Genomic DNA, 13,833 nt, shown 5'->3' with positions numbered 1-13,833 from the left:
GTGCGTAACTTTCATTTAACTTATTATCACCTTTTGAAATAAGGTGCTAAGCTACTTTTTATGTCAATGTGAAGTAGACATGATAGCTCCCAGATGAAATCAAAATGCAGACAGTGGGATATACTAAACCTCTACAAAGTTGTTAAGTGGCTAGCTCCTAGCTGTTCCCATACTTGAGAACACTTGAAGCTTCGTTCGTTATCTTCAGGGACTTAATCTCACAACCTGTTAGTGACTAAATGGTCACAGATAGTTACCAACACTTCTAGGAGAAAGTACGTTTGAATGAACTAATCACTGTTAAGAATGTGCTCTAACAGAGGTGCCTTACTTTGCCCTGCATGTCAGAAGCAACTGTCATTCTTTAGCACTATCTGACTTTAATGGACACATTCATGCTTAAATATACTTAAAATTGTTTGCAGCGTACATGACTGCTCAGTAAACTTAGGACTTTGTGCATATTAACCAGTAAAGCACAAACCCACGGATTAGGTTACCATAACTGCATTAATGTATGAATTTCAATTCCTGTGACACACTTAACCTTTCACAGATATTTTGCAATTGAAGTAAACTTTTTCTATAATTTTTTTAGTCTGAAACATTCTGAACTAAATAAGACAAATATAGTTTAGTCTTATAATTCCATGGGATGTTAATCAAATTTGGGAAACCTAACTAGCCCAAAAGTTTGGGGATAAGGGGGATTTTAAGGAGAAATAGGTGTAACTTCTTCATGGAGAACTTGTATGGTTTGTCTTCATCACGGACATTCATGTCAGACCGTAAATGCTGTTCTGGCTTTAATGGCTTACTTCTAAGTATAAGGTACCATGAGATTGAGAGTAGTATTTTATAAGTTACTGTGAAGGTTGCTAAATCATGGCAGTTGCCCAGCTTTATCTGAAGAGCTGTTTGAAGTACTTGTTTTGAAGAGTCTTATTTTTAGAAACCTCTGTTCAAATGACCTTTCTAAACTCCTCTGATATAAATGAGGAGAGTCTCGATCAGTGGGATGCAGAATACATTGTTTTGAGTGATTATTTTTAAAGCTGTGCAGAAAGGTAGCCTGTTGGACTTCTTGAACCTCAGTATTTGAAGACCCTTTGTGACATGTTTAATATCAACAGTCCAGAGTCTGAAATGCCAAATGATGTGAAGAAAAAAAAAAGTGAAGAAATAAACAGTCCTTTTTTAACATTTCCACTTTTCCTGAGATTTGCCTCTCTCTGTAAGTCTAGCCTTGCATTTCAAAGGTGTGTTATCCTGAAATTATCAGAATAGCTGTTAGACTACTTCATTTGAGCTACCTTGAACAAAAAAATGAATTTTGCATACAGGTATACTTAGTATTTCCATGATTGGCATCTCAGGATTGCTAGAACTTTTTTTTTGAAGACAATCACAGTAGTGGTTGTGACTTCTGATTCTAAATAAGATTGGTGTTTTCGTCCTCAGTTCTTCTTAGGATTACAGTTTTGGCTTTTTGTTTTACTCTTTATTCAGTTAGCTCTTTCCTTTGTGCCCAGGTAGTGTATTGAGTGTCTTGCAGCTAGGCTACTTTACTGAGGTGAGACAAATCTGCCCTTCCAGACACCATGGAAATACTGTTCTTCGCAAGTCAAATTAAGGCTCTGTAGAGTTTATGGGACATGTGGGGACACAGGCCTGTTGGTCATCTCCCAAGATTATGCTGGACTGGACGGCTTGTTGTCACTTTGAGCAGCTTTAAGAATTCCCACTCACTTTACCAGTGGCCCTTGTCTTCGGGGAAGATAGTGGTCTTTGCTGACTCAAGGAGAAGGCTGCTCCTCTGAACTGTGGTGCTTCAGTAGTGCAGCTTCATGAACAGCGCTCTGGCTGGAGCCAGAGCGTTAGTCTACAAAGTCCCTTTTTTCTGAGTCTTCCTTACAAGCATAAATGTTTATTCTAAGAAAATGTGTGATTGCTGGAGTCATCTCACAATTATATGCTCATCCCCAAATTACAGAAGGGCTTAATGCAGGTGCCTTAATTTAGCCCCTCTGATGACAATGAGAATTTGGAGTCTTTGAGGACAAGATTGGAGAAGAGGTTGGTAATCCATCAGTTTGAGTAATGTTTGCATCAAGTATTTTGAACAGGGCAACAAGAGTTGGCTCAGATCTTTCTTTTCTGCTCGTATCTTATATACTTAAGGATTTATCATGCTCATAGGTTTTTCCTAAAGAAAGAGATCCCATGGTTTGTGGATGTTTGTTTATAAATACCTCAGGAATCTGCTAAAGGGAGGTTCTAACAGTGCAGCATTTTTATTATCTTAAAATGTAAGCAGTTTCAGGGAACTTTCTTCATCTCCTAGGGGACAAAGTAAGGCTAATAATAAGGTAGAGCAGCTTGTCTAAAATGCAGAGTTTTCTCCCTCCAGAATAAACCTCTCCAAAGATGCTGACACAGTAAATAGTCTTTGTTTAACAGATGTACACAAACAATCAACTTTTTGATCTGCTTCTCATTTGCTTAGGTTCATTACTTATTTGGAGGGAATCCTGGTAAGTCCTGCTCTCCAAAGATGAGATTAGATGATTTCTGGTCTCTGAAGCTCTGTCGACCTTCAAAGGAATACCTGCTAAGACACTGCAAATACCTCATAAGAAAGCACAGGTATAGAAACAAAAGATGTTTTGCAATTTTCTTTTCCAAAGTGTCTTTTTTTTTAAGTTGCTAAAACTTTATCTTGTAAACTGTTTTGGGAAATGTCGCTTTGTTGGTTATATGATGGTCTGCAGGTTTCTTGAGCATTTTTAATTTTTTACAAATTTAATAATAAAAAGCACTGAGGCAGGGCTACACCACAAAATGAACTTCATTCTCGTTTTACTATGTATTTTTTTTACTAGTTTTACTAAAACTAGCAAAATCTGGCTATTGTGTGGGGAGTCATGGGGAATTTTTAGATTCCCTTTTCACTCTGCTGCTCATCAACATGTGTTTTGGTACTGTCACCTCCCAAGGAAATGGAGTATGTTTCTGAAACACTGTGCTAGGAGCTAGTAACAGCTCGCAAGGATGCTAATGAAGTCTGGGGGCTGGATTCCTTTGCACATCTGAGACTCAACCATGGTGAGGTCATCAGAGTTTCTCTTTCAGAATCACTTGAAAGATCTCACTTATGCAGAATTCAGCTACACTGTGATGCTTCTTGCACTCTGGATGTTTCAGAGCTGCCTTATATTTGCTACTTAGAGCAACAGCTTTTCAAAATCAAGCTTATGGTATTGCCTTAGGCAAGAAATTGCAGCAGCGAGCCAGCCTTTCAAGACCCAGCGAACTATTTGAAGCCAGTAAATATTTCTGCATTCTTGGTGAGAATACTTTGTTACCAGGTTCTGCCAAGAGTTGGAGGTCGTTTTTTACTGACAGTATTTTACTTCTGAGGCAGCAAACAAATTGCTATGCTCAGCTCACAGTCACTGTGGCTGGTTGAGGCCTTTTGCAGATTAGGCGTGCAATAGATGTGAATGCCTACAAGAATGAATAAAGGTCTTGCCCAGTAATCTGGGAGGTTTATTAAAACCATGTGTGGTTGTATGCACATGCAGCTGTACAGCCTCCAGAGACAGCTCTGGATTACTTGTTTTTACTTGCTTAAATTGCACTCAAAGGAAATGTTGCTGCATATTGTCTGGCAGAAGTTTGGGGTTTATGCACCATGCTCCCATTTATTGGGGTCCATTTTAAGGAGCTGAACATGCCCAGCCAGGGACTGGTATCATGGGTGCTTTGCTGGAGTTTACATGCCTCTCAGGGCTGGAGCTGAACTGCTGCGGAGTCACTTGGCTGCCCGTTATCTGCACTCCCTCCAGCTCTAGGTACCAGAACAGGTACTTGGCTTGCGTACACAGCAAATCCACTGCATCAGCTGGAGTCCTGTTTGGCCTATTAAGTTGTTTAGTACCAGTCAGCCATAGCAGAGCCAAGCTGGCCAAGCATAGAAGAGCAAGGTGTCGATGGTGTCGCTTATTTAAGGTACTTCAGCTCTCTGGACTGTGGCAATATCATCTAAGAAAAATCTATGTGAATGTTTGGAAGAAATCACGTTTAATTACCAAAATGTTGTGTACATCAGGTAACAGACAGTTTTTGTGCTCCATGTGCTGGCTCAATGACTTGCATCTTTAGACAATTTCAAAATTTCAGTTACAGCTGTCCACTACAGTATAAATGGCCAAGTAGATGATCCAAACAAAAAATAACAATATGATTAAATCTATTCAGTGTGACTTCTTTCAGTTTGACAAGCTATACCTTGTTAAAGGTAACTGAAATATATTATGAATAAAAAATCTTGCATTCCTGTAAGGCAGTTGATACAAGGCAGTTAAGTAACTGAGAATGTGGTTTTTAGGGTCCTCATCTCTGGAATCCAGAATTGTCTGAGCTGTTTTCATGGGGAGGCTTAATACTGTATTGGTGATTCAGAAAATGACAGAGTGCGATACTGCACTCAGTGGATAGGTCATAGGATAAAAAAATATATAGTTTTAAACCTCATCTTTTCTAGGCTTATGCACCCAACTCAGTGCTGCAGGGAAGTAGCTCTGCTCACTGAGGATGCTGAGCCCAGAATAATTTTCTGAGGGCTATATTAACTTCTTCAGAGAATTCACAGAACTTACAGTTTCCATTCATTAAAAGAAAATGAGAAAATAATGGTGGTGTGGTGCACAGGATTTTTATGTACATGTGCTCTTTCCAAAGGTGGGATATTAAGGCGCATTATTCATTCAATCCAGGTGTTTTAACCCCCATTGTCCTTTTTTCTGTTGTCTGGCAGAAGCAGGGAGCCTTCTCCATCCCTGTAGTTCCAGTTATGCTTCTGCACAGTCAGAAATATAAATATCCCTGGGAATGGAGTGCTCAAGGCTTGCCTCTATCTGAACTGTGCTCCTCACATGAGGTGCTACTCATACCTTTATTTGTGGAAAACAAGCTGTACTAAATGTTTTATATTTATGTATTAAGTTGCTGTAAATAACGCTTTTAAACATTTTTAGTAAAAGCATAATACTTTGCTCTTGTAACTCCCGTACGCCCCCAAAAAACCCCTCCTCTGTGTTTCAGTCTGGTTTGAAAGCACATACTCCAGGAAATATGAAGCTAAGCTGTCGTTAACATTGTTTTATTTGGAAATATTTGTCTGAAAGTTTTGTTTGATAAGTTTTGCTCTTCGTAGAAATAGTACTACTTAGTCCTGAAGAAAATGGTTGTGTTCATGGTTTGTGTCTCTTCTTTGCAGGTTTGAAGAAAAAGCTCAGACTGACCCTCTCAGTGCACTGAAGTACCTGCAGAATGATTTGTATATAACTGTGGATCACTCGGACCCCGAGGAGACAAAAGAGGTAGCGATGAATGATCTTTCTCTTACTTATAAAGAAATGTAAACTGTGTTCTCGCGTGGAAGCTTTAAGCTTCTTAAACCTTGTTTTTATTCAGTTTGAAAAAGCTCTACAGGTGCATGACACTTTGCTATATTATATATTTCTCTGCACTAAAGATCATACTGCTTTAGAAACAGTTGTTTTATAACTGCAGTTCCAGAAAAAATAGCTTTTTTGCTCATAATTGTGAAGACTAGGCCTTTGTTTTAATTCCAGCATACTGGTGTGTATTTTGGGAGCTTTAATTGAAATGTAAACTCTCTGAAATGTCACGAGTCTGTAGTTGGTTGTGTGGTAGAAAGTGAATAGAAACTCTTATTCATGTTGCCTTTTGGCTTGTCAATATTAAATAGCTCTGGGGGAGGAAAAGAGGTTTTTCTCTAGATGATAAGTATTTGTGGAAGTAGATTGTATATATACATTGCTCACTAACCTTAAACTCTTATTTCCTCTGCCTTCTGAATATTATCTAGTAGGCATGTTCTTTTATTTGTTCCAGGAATTTGTTCCCATTTCCTGTTTTCATTCCATTACCAGTGACACGTTACGCAGTACGTGTCACTTTACAAAAAAGATTAAAGAAACAGTGAAAAGTGTCAGATAAGGTGTTTGATTTGACTCTGACATTAATTTCCACATGGAACTTGGGGCAGCCAGCTGGATTTACAAGCGTTCAGCTCCTGACGGGTAGATGAGGAAGAAGAGACCATGGTTCTTACTCTCTTCTTGCATTAATGACTTTGGAAGTGATTCGACACCTCCTTTTATAATGATCCTGTATAATATACAGTGCCTGTATAATTACCTTGTCTTTATCTAAAAACTTTGGGGGGGGAACATCCTTCTTGCATATTCACAGTTATAGAATTGTAGGGTTAGCAAAATTAAGAAAAAATATTTACTAGTATCAGGATCTTGGAACTGATCACATTTGTCATAAATTCTGGTTAGCCTTTTATAAACATCTGGTCCAATAAAACATTTATATGCCATACCTGTAGTTCTCTTAGATGGTTTGTTACAGAAATTGTCCCCTATCAAGTACTTCCATGTCTTTTCTAGCCATTTCTAGCATAGGAAAGACAAATAACAGATAGTCCTGCTTTTCTTCAGCTGGAAAAGGAGATTTCTCCCATGCAGCATGCTTCAAGGGGGCTCAGCCCAATTATGCCCCATCTTACCAGTATGGTAGCACTTTCCTCCTCCGAACTGAACGTGTAATAACCTATAACATACAACAACCATTCTGATGCTCTCTTCTCCCCTTGTCCTTTCCACCTACTATAAGACTCTGTCCTGGGTTCTCTGATCTCCCTTTTTCTCCATGTTAAACCTGTGTGCTGGTAGCCCCATCATGCCTGTGAAAGTGTTGTGGTTTAGGCCCAGTCAGCAATCAAGCACCACACAGCTGCTTCTCACCCTCCCTCCCCAGTGGGATGGGGGAGAGAATCAGAAGAGCAAAAGTAAGAAAACTCGTTATTGAGATAAGAACAGTTTAATAATTGGGGGGGAAAAAAATTGTAGTAAAAAGGAAAACAACAAGAGAGTGAGAGAGGAACAAAACCTGGGAAAAAACCTAAGTGATACGACCGCTCACCACCCGCTGACCAATGCCCAGCCAGTCCCCGAGCAGTGATCACTACCCCCTGGCCAACTCCCCCCAGTTTCTATACTGAGCATGGCGCCATATGGTATGGAATAGCCCTTTGGCCAGTTTGGATCAACTATCTTGGCTGTGCCCCCTCCCAGTTCCTTGTGCACCCGACAGAGCATGGGAAGCTGAAAAGTCCTTGACTAGTGTAAACACTACTTAGCAACAACTAAAACATCAGTGTGTTATCAATATTATTCTCATACTAAAATCCAAAACACAGCACTACACCAGCTACTAGGAAGAAAATTAACTCTATCCTAGTTGAAACCAGGACAGAAGGCCATATCTCTCTTTGCCCAGTTACTGCTAAAGAGATCCTGCATCTCATGACTGGCTATGCCTTTTTATTGCTTGAACAGAAACCGTTTGTGGTGTGATCAGCAAGCTCCTCTCCTTTTAGTTCTTGCTGCCTCCTGTCACCAGCAGACCAAAGGAACTGCCGTAAAGGCTGCGCATTGTGCACATCTGTCATAGGAAATAATTTAATATTCTACATTTGATATTCTCAGTTCAGTGTGTAGTGTTTAACTTGTCCACCTTGTAAGAATGAAGAATTTACCTGACTGCATGGACTCCTCTGAGATTTTGGGGAAAAGTAGTAGCTTTATCATATAAGGTAGAAATAGAATAAAACATTTTAAAAAAAGCCCTTTTCAGAGAGAGTACTAATGTTCTGCAAGTTAATGATGTAGTGTATGAGCTTAGGTAGGCTCAATCCAACTGAGTGAATATATTGTGAATCCTTTCTCTGCAGGCCTAATGCCTGATCTGAACAAAATTCAGTAGCTTCTGTCTGTCGTGCTGGTCCGTCGGATCAACACGTACCGTTCAGCAGAATCAAAGCTTTGGTTCCAGTGGTCTCCTACAATCATTTAACAATTTCTGGGAGGCTTTTTGTTTGTGGGTTGTTTGTTTTGTTTGGGTTGGGTTTCTTTGGGTGGGGGTTGTTTGTTGGTGTGTTCCCCCCGCCCCCCAAATTGTGCTGGTCAAAAAGCTTTAACTTCCAAAGCTTTTTACACTGGAACAGATCTGCCAGGTATATGGCACAGAGCCAGCTAGTGCGCTGGTACCGACTGGGTGTATTTCCAGTTGACGTCAATTTACCTTCTGGTTATTACATTGAGTTGGCTTTTTGCTCTGGCATTACATCTTCAAATAGCTCTTGTGCTTTCCAAAGGACTGACGCAGGCTTTTTGGATTCCCTATCAAATTTCAACCACCAGTTTGATTGTGTATCTCAGCCCAGACACCTACATACTGTCTTTATTTGTAGTTAAGATCGTCTTAATTAATATCAAAGGCTGTATACCTGATCAGTATGCTCTGTGGTGGCTACAGCCATCGAGCGTTGTAAGGCTTCTCAGTGTGGCAGATCTCAAGGGAATTGGTTTTTCCCGTTCTTTTCCCTCTCCCCAGGGCAACCGTTAAATTTGGGAAGGACCAGGCTGAATAGGTTTATCACTGACTTTGTGCTACAGTTCTCTTAGAGACTAGTCTATATGGTTTCATGTTTTATGGATTGAGATATGGGTAGTGTTATATAATATTACAAGCACAATTTCACTTTGAGGTAAGGCTTACTTGCTTTATAATAGAAGTAATTTCTTCTAACTTTGTTAGGCAAGTCTCTTCAGCTGTTTTGAGTTGGATGCCAAAGAAAATAAACAGACTGTTCTTGAAACTTACTTTGTGGTTAGTAACCAATTTTGTTTAAAGTAGCATGAAGGATTGACAGTAGGAACATACCCCCAGATTTTTGTTCCTTTGTTGTGAATTTTAGGGATGTTAATAAGGTTAGAGTTTTAATTCTTTTTTTATTATTCTAAAGTGAAGTAGATGCCTGCAAGTAACAGCTATCTTGTATCTTATGCTTGTTTTAGTAGCCACAGGCTATCTGCCAGCTCTGTGTCTGCTGTTGCCCACAAATGCAGATCCAGTTCTCTTTAACTGATTCTGCTTGAAATCGCTTAAACCTCTTCAGTTAGTTCAGTGTTTTCAGATCAGTGAATCTTTTTTTACTGGCTGTGGATTAATAGCTCTGACACTGTATGTAAAGGAAGGTAGGTCCCCCAAACACATGGAAGTTTGTCCATGTATTCTAGTTCTTGAAGAGATTAAAGCTGTATAAAAGACTGGCATTTGTTGGTGTAAAAATTTCTGGTGACACGGGTATTCTATGTCACTTACACAGAGATGTGCATTTGGTGGTAGTTTGGAAGTAGAGGCTTTTAAAGGTAAAAGGATGGTCAAAAAAGAAAATCAAAATGAATTCCAAGTTTTGTACCTAGGTCAAGGAAAAAACAGGTGCTACTAAAGCACAAAAACATCAGTAGATCACCTACAAGGCTAAAGGTGGTGTTCTTTGAACACTGGAGTAATCATGCCTAGAACTTTGCAGCTGCTTAGTGGGCTATAGAAGAAACCAAGATGATACAAAAAACGTCCGGTGCTGCCCAAGTAAAGGAGAGTAAGATGATTTTGCACATTGAGATTGAGATTCAACTACTGGTGAAGCTCAATCCCATGATTGCTGTAAAACAAAGTGCAAGTAAGACTTGCAGTATGTTTTTTCTTGGAGCATGGTAGGAGAAAGAGCAAGGACCTGGAGGCCAGTTTGAGGCCTGACTAGCTTATAGACTGAGTCTGGAGGCCCCTGTTCAAGGCTGCTTCATACTTTCCATTCTTAAGACCTTGTCTTTAATAAATTTGCCAGATAAAGCCAGCGGGGCCCAAAAGTATTGTTTGAGTCTGCATTAGACTGATATTTCTGGGAAAATTGAAGCCCAAATGAGAAAAATAGTTCTAGGAAGGAGCTAAGAAAAGCATGATTCTCCTCTTCGTGTCCTGCTGTGATTCTTTGTAAAGCCTCAGAGTCTGAGTGCTGCAGGAGGAGCCTTTACAAAAACAGTGTTCAGCCTTCCCAACTTCAGCTAGCGATGGCTCTGTCCTCAAAGAATTTGAGCTTCTCGTTGCTTATTTGAGCCTTGGCTATGAGGCACCATCCCAGCAGATCTGGTCAAAGCTGAGAAACTGTTTTATGCTGTGAACTGAGTACTCGCCATACAGACGTTACAGAGGAGGAATCATGTCTGATTCATACAACCTGCCGGGTATCCCAAACAGGAGCTTCTCATTCCCCCTTTGTGTTAACCATTTCATTTGCGCAAAAGGCAGAGGCGTTCAGCAAATATACTAAAACTTGCATGGGTTGCCACGTGGCAGAATTGCTTTTTTGCTGTAGGTAGAAACCTAGATAAAGTACACACAGCTGATAAAAGAACAATGATGTTGGAAACATGAAGGTCATAAGTTGGAAAATGCCAGAAGTAATATTACCCATGTAGTCTTAATTTGGCCTTCTCTGAATGTGGTTGATTATATTAGTTAACCTTATATTAGTTAGCCAGATATATATAACTAACGCACCAGATAGATAACTAATATAGCCTTATATTAGTTAACCAGATATATTTATCTGTAAGGAACCCCTGCCTCAGTTCAGAAGGTGGCCTGGATCTCAGACAGAAGTTAATTTGTAATGAAGGGAACTGTTGTCTTTTGAATGGAGCCTTAATTTGGAGTGGATGAAGCCAGTGAGCCAGAGGGATCGTCAGAAGAAAATGGGTGGTGTTGTGATTAAAGCAGTTGGGGGCTTCTGCTGGATAATTGAATTCTGGTCCTGCCTCTGTAACAGAGTTGCTATGTGACATTAAGCAAATAGTTTTTCCTAGATGGTCATTAATTGGGTCTTTCATTTTGGTGCCTGGTGGGAGAGATCTGAGGGGTGATTTGTTTGGGGGCTTTGTTCTTCTGGCTGCAAGTGAGTTCAGAAGAAGCTGTGTCACCCTTGGCAGCTTTTGTCACCACTTTTGTCGCCATTGGCACTCCTGGGGGGTCCGGCTCCCGCCTTAGAATCAGTTTATTAACAATTTATTAAATGATACCATTACAATTCAATAATTCATTAAGATCTTATAATAGTCCATGCTTGACTAACAAATACATGTAAAATATCCACTGAAGAAAATAGCGCCCAATTCGATAAATGATGAGCAACTTTTTCCTGTTGGGAAGCGGAGAGTCCCAATTCTATTAACATCTAATAATTGCCTTGATACCATTTTCCATGTGCCCCTAACAGAAATCCTATATATTTAATAGTATTGGTATTCGTCAATTCTTGAATTTGATGTTTTATATTGTGTTGATATTTCTTAACTTTCTCTGCTGCTGCATCAGCCAACGATGTTAGTTTACTCTCATACCTCACTGTGATGTCAATGACTAGGGCCTGATCCTCCTTAACAAATACTAAGTCCGGCTTGTGTAATTAATTTTGTTCATCTTTCAACACCAGCTCCTGGAATACAATCCATTCCTTCTTTTTGGCCTCATCTTCCACTAGTTCACATAATTGACTATGTCTTTTAATCCTAGCATCCGGTACCATCAGACAACATCCAGTAATGTGTGGACAGGTCTCATTCTCTGCCTGACAATGTCGGCACGATTTAATTTTAATCTCTTGTCTTCCCCTTGCCAAAAATTCTGTTGTGGGGTATACATTAGCTCTCAGCTGTAATGCTGTGATGAGCTTTCTGTGGGGAATGCATCTGTAAAATCCCAGCCCGTTGTTACTGATCTTATCCCTCTCAAAGTTGGAAATTCCACAGCCCTGGGAAACCAACTTGGTCCAGTTCAGAAATTCCTGTCTTCGCCAGTTACAGAGTCTTGGAAAGATGACTTTTGGAGCAGGCATCTCCCATTCCAAGACTGGTTCCTCACCACCTAGTCCCTCTGCTATCACCATAACCACTTTTGGGTCCCATATAGATGGAATTTTATCCTTGTCTCCTCCTGTTGCAATCCAGAATCTTTCAAAGTATTTCTCAATACATACCTTCCTGACGAAGCACTGCTCTTACTGTCTCATCCAAAGACTGCGTGATTCTGTGTAGTCTTTGAGCTTGTACACCAGGAATCAAACCCAAGAGCCTGGTAATACCTAGACCCCCATCCCGAGTGCCGGAATATAGAATGGCATCACAAGTGCTTGCTGCAAGATGTAACCATTCCTTGATGGCTGCTTGATTTGTGAAGTCAAGGGTTTCTAGGTATGGTGCTTTCACATCAGCCTTAGGGGTTCCTAGGTATGTTACCTTCACATCAGCCTGGTCTGCTGAGTAGATCAGTTGCAGAATAGTATATCCTTTCAAGATGTCAACTTTCTGAAATGGCTTTAGTGCCGCCTTCCCAATTCGTTGTAACCATCTGTTCACTTTCTCCAGTAGTTCCGGTTTTGATATTCCAGTCCATGGGTCAATACATCAGCCCAGGTACTTCTTGGAGCTACCGGGTTCAGTCATATTGAGGGGGTGCTGTTAGTTGTCCATGGAGGACAGTCATCGATCGTATATGAGTCTTTCAATGGCTGGATGTAAAAGCAGTGGCACTTCTCCCCATGTGTCTTGAGGCCAGTTAGTTTGCAAAAGACCTCCAAAATTTCGATGGTTTTTTGCATTCCTTCCCGTGATCCACTCAGCAGTACCAAATCATCTGTGAAGGCCATAGTTGTTATATTTTTCAAACAGTGTTGGAACCCACTTCCTTCTTCCTCCAACTTACACAGCAAAGTGAGGGGTTTGTTTTTCTGGCTGCAAGTGAATTCAGAAGCAGCTGCGTAATACCAAGTATTTTGAAGAATCAGATTCTGGTAGTTTCAAATAGGGGACCCAAAATTAATCAGAATTTGAAGTGCTATGTGTTATGATACCAATTAATATGGTAGAAAAACTGATGAAGAAATTAATTCCTTCTTTAGAGCAGAGTTTGAACTTAATGAAGAAAATACTGCATTGGATATATGCTGTGAATGGCGTGTAGGAGACCTGGTCTTGAGTAAGCAGTAACTGTCTATGCGTTGGGGAAGAAAGTAGGGGTCCTTTGGGAGACCATCATACGGTTAGCTGGCATTGTAATGCAAATGCAGAGTGAACCAGCTTAGGCTCAGTGCTGTCCGTAACTGATGTGCTTGACTTTTCTATCAGAAAGTGCTTTTTACATGTGGGATATTACATAAAATATAATTTCAAAACAACAAACCTCAAGGTTAACTGAGGTGCAGTGTCATCAGTGAAGAAGGAGACAAGATACTCCTTCCTCACAAAGTTGGAAAGAAACTTGGCAGCCGTGAAAATCCATCATGCGTAGTGCAGATGAGGCTGGAGTACTTGGCAGAGGGTCTTTTCAATGCATTTTTGGTCTCAGTTCAGCAAGTTGCTAGCTGGATCCTGCTTATATGATCTCTTAGTTGAGCATCCTGAGACCCAGCCTCAAGCACAGCTTGCTTTCTGTTTACAGCAGGATGGCTGCCGGCATTGCTGAAGGAGGCAAGGGAACCCCTCGAAGCATGTGGCATCTGCTTTGTCCCAGCATAGCTGGCTTCATGGGTTACCAGGCAGTTGGCAGCAGGCCCGTAAGGCAATTGTGCGCGAGGGAAAGATGGCCAAGACGTGGCATTCGCTATCAGAAGCAGCACAGATTTAGTCACTGGTTTTATTGGAACTTTTGGAGCTATTTGTGCTGGGCATCTGTTTAAGTACATTACTGATTCGGAGCCAAACAACTCTTGCAAGTTACGCTAGCAGGGAAATAGACGTGTAGCATTGCAGTCCCTTTTAATTTCACATAACCAGACCTCTCACTCAAGAGGGTATTTAATTAACCTCTTCCCCCTGTTCTGCAGTCAATCCTGTA

General features: G+C 40.5%; 1 protein-coding gene across 3 annotated transcripts in view; it reads left to right on the top strand.

Moving 5' to 3' along the window:
- The window catches only part of MKLN1 (muskelin 1), a 110,188-nt gene that overhangs the window by 82,890 nt on the left and 13,465 nt on the right, over positions 1-13,833 (top strand). For all 3 annotated transcript variants that reach the window (XM_072857264.1, XM_072857274.1, XM_072857281.1), the window contains 2 exons: positions 2,507-2,646; positions 5,282-5,384. In XM_072857264.1, the coding sequence (XP_072713365.1) occupies positions 2,507-2,646; positions 5,282-5,384 (243 nt within the window). The remainder of the gene's footprint in view (positions 1-2,506; positions 2,647-5,281; positions 5,385-13,833) is intronic.

This window comes from Ciconia boyciana, chromosome 1 (assembly GCF_034638445.1).
Source record: "Ciconia boyciana chromosome 1, ASM3463844v1, whole genome shotgun sequence".
Taxonomy (NCBI): domain Eukaryota; kingdom Metazoa; phylum Chordata; class Aves; order Ciconiiformes; family Ciconiidae; genus Ciconia; species Ciconia boyciana.
This window is presented reverse-complemented; position numbering and strand designations above follow the sequence as displayed.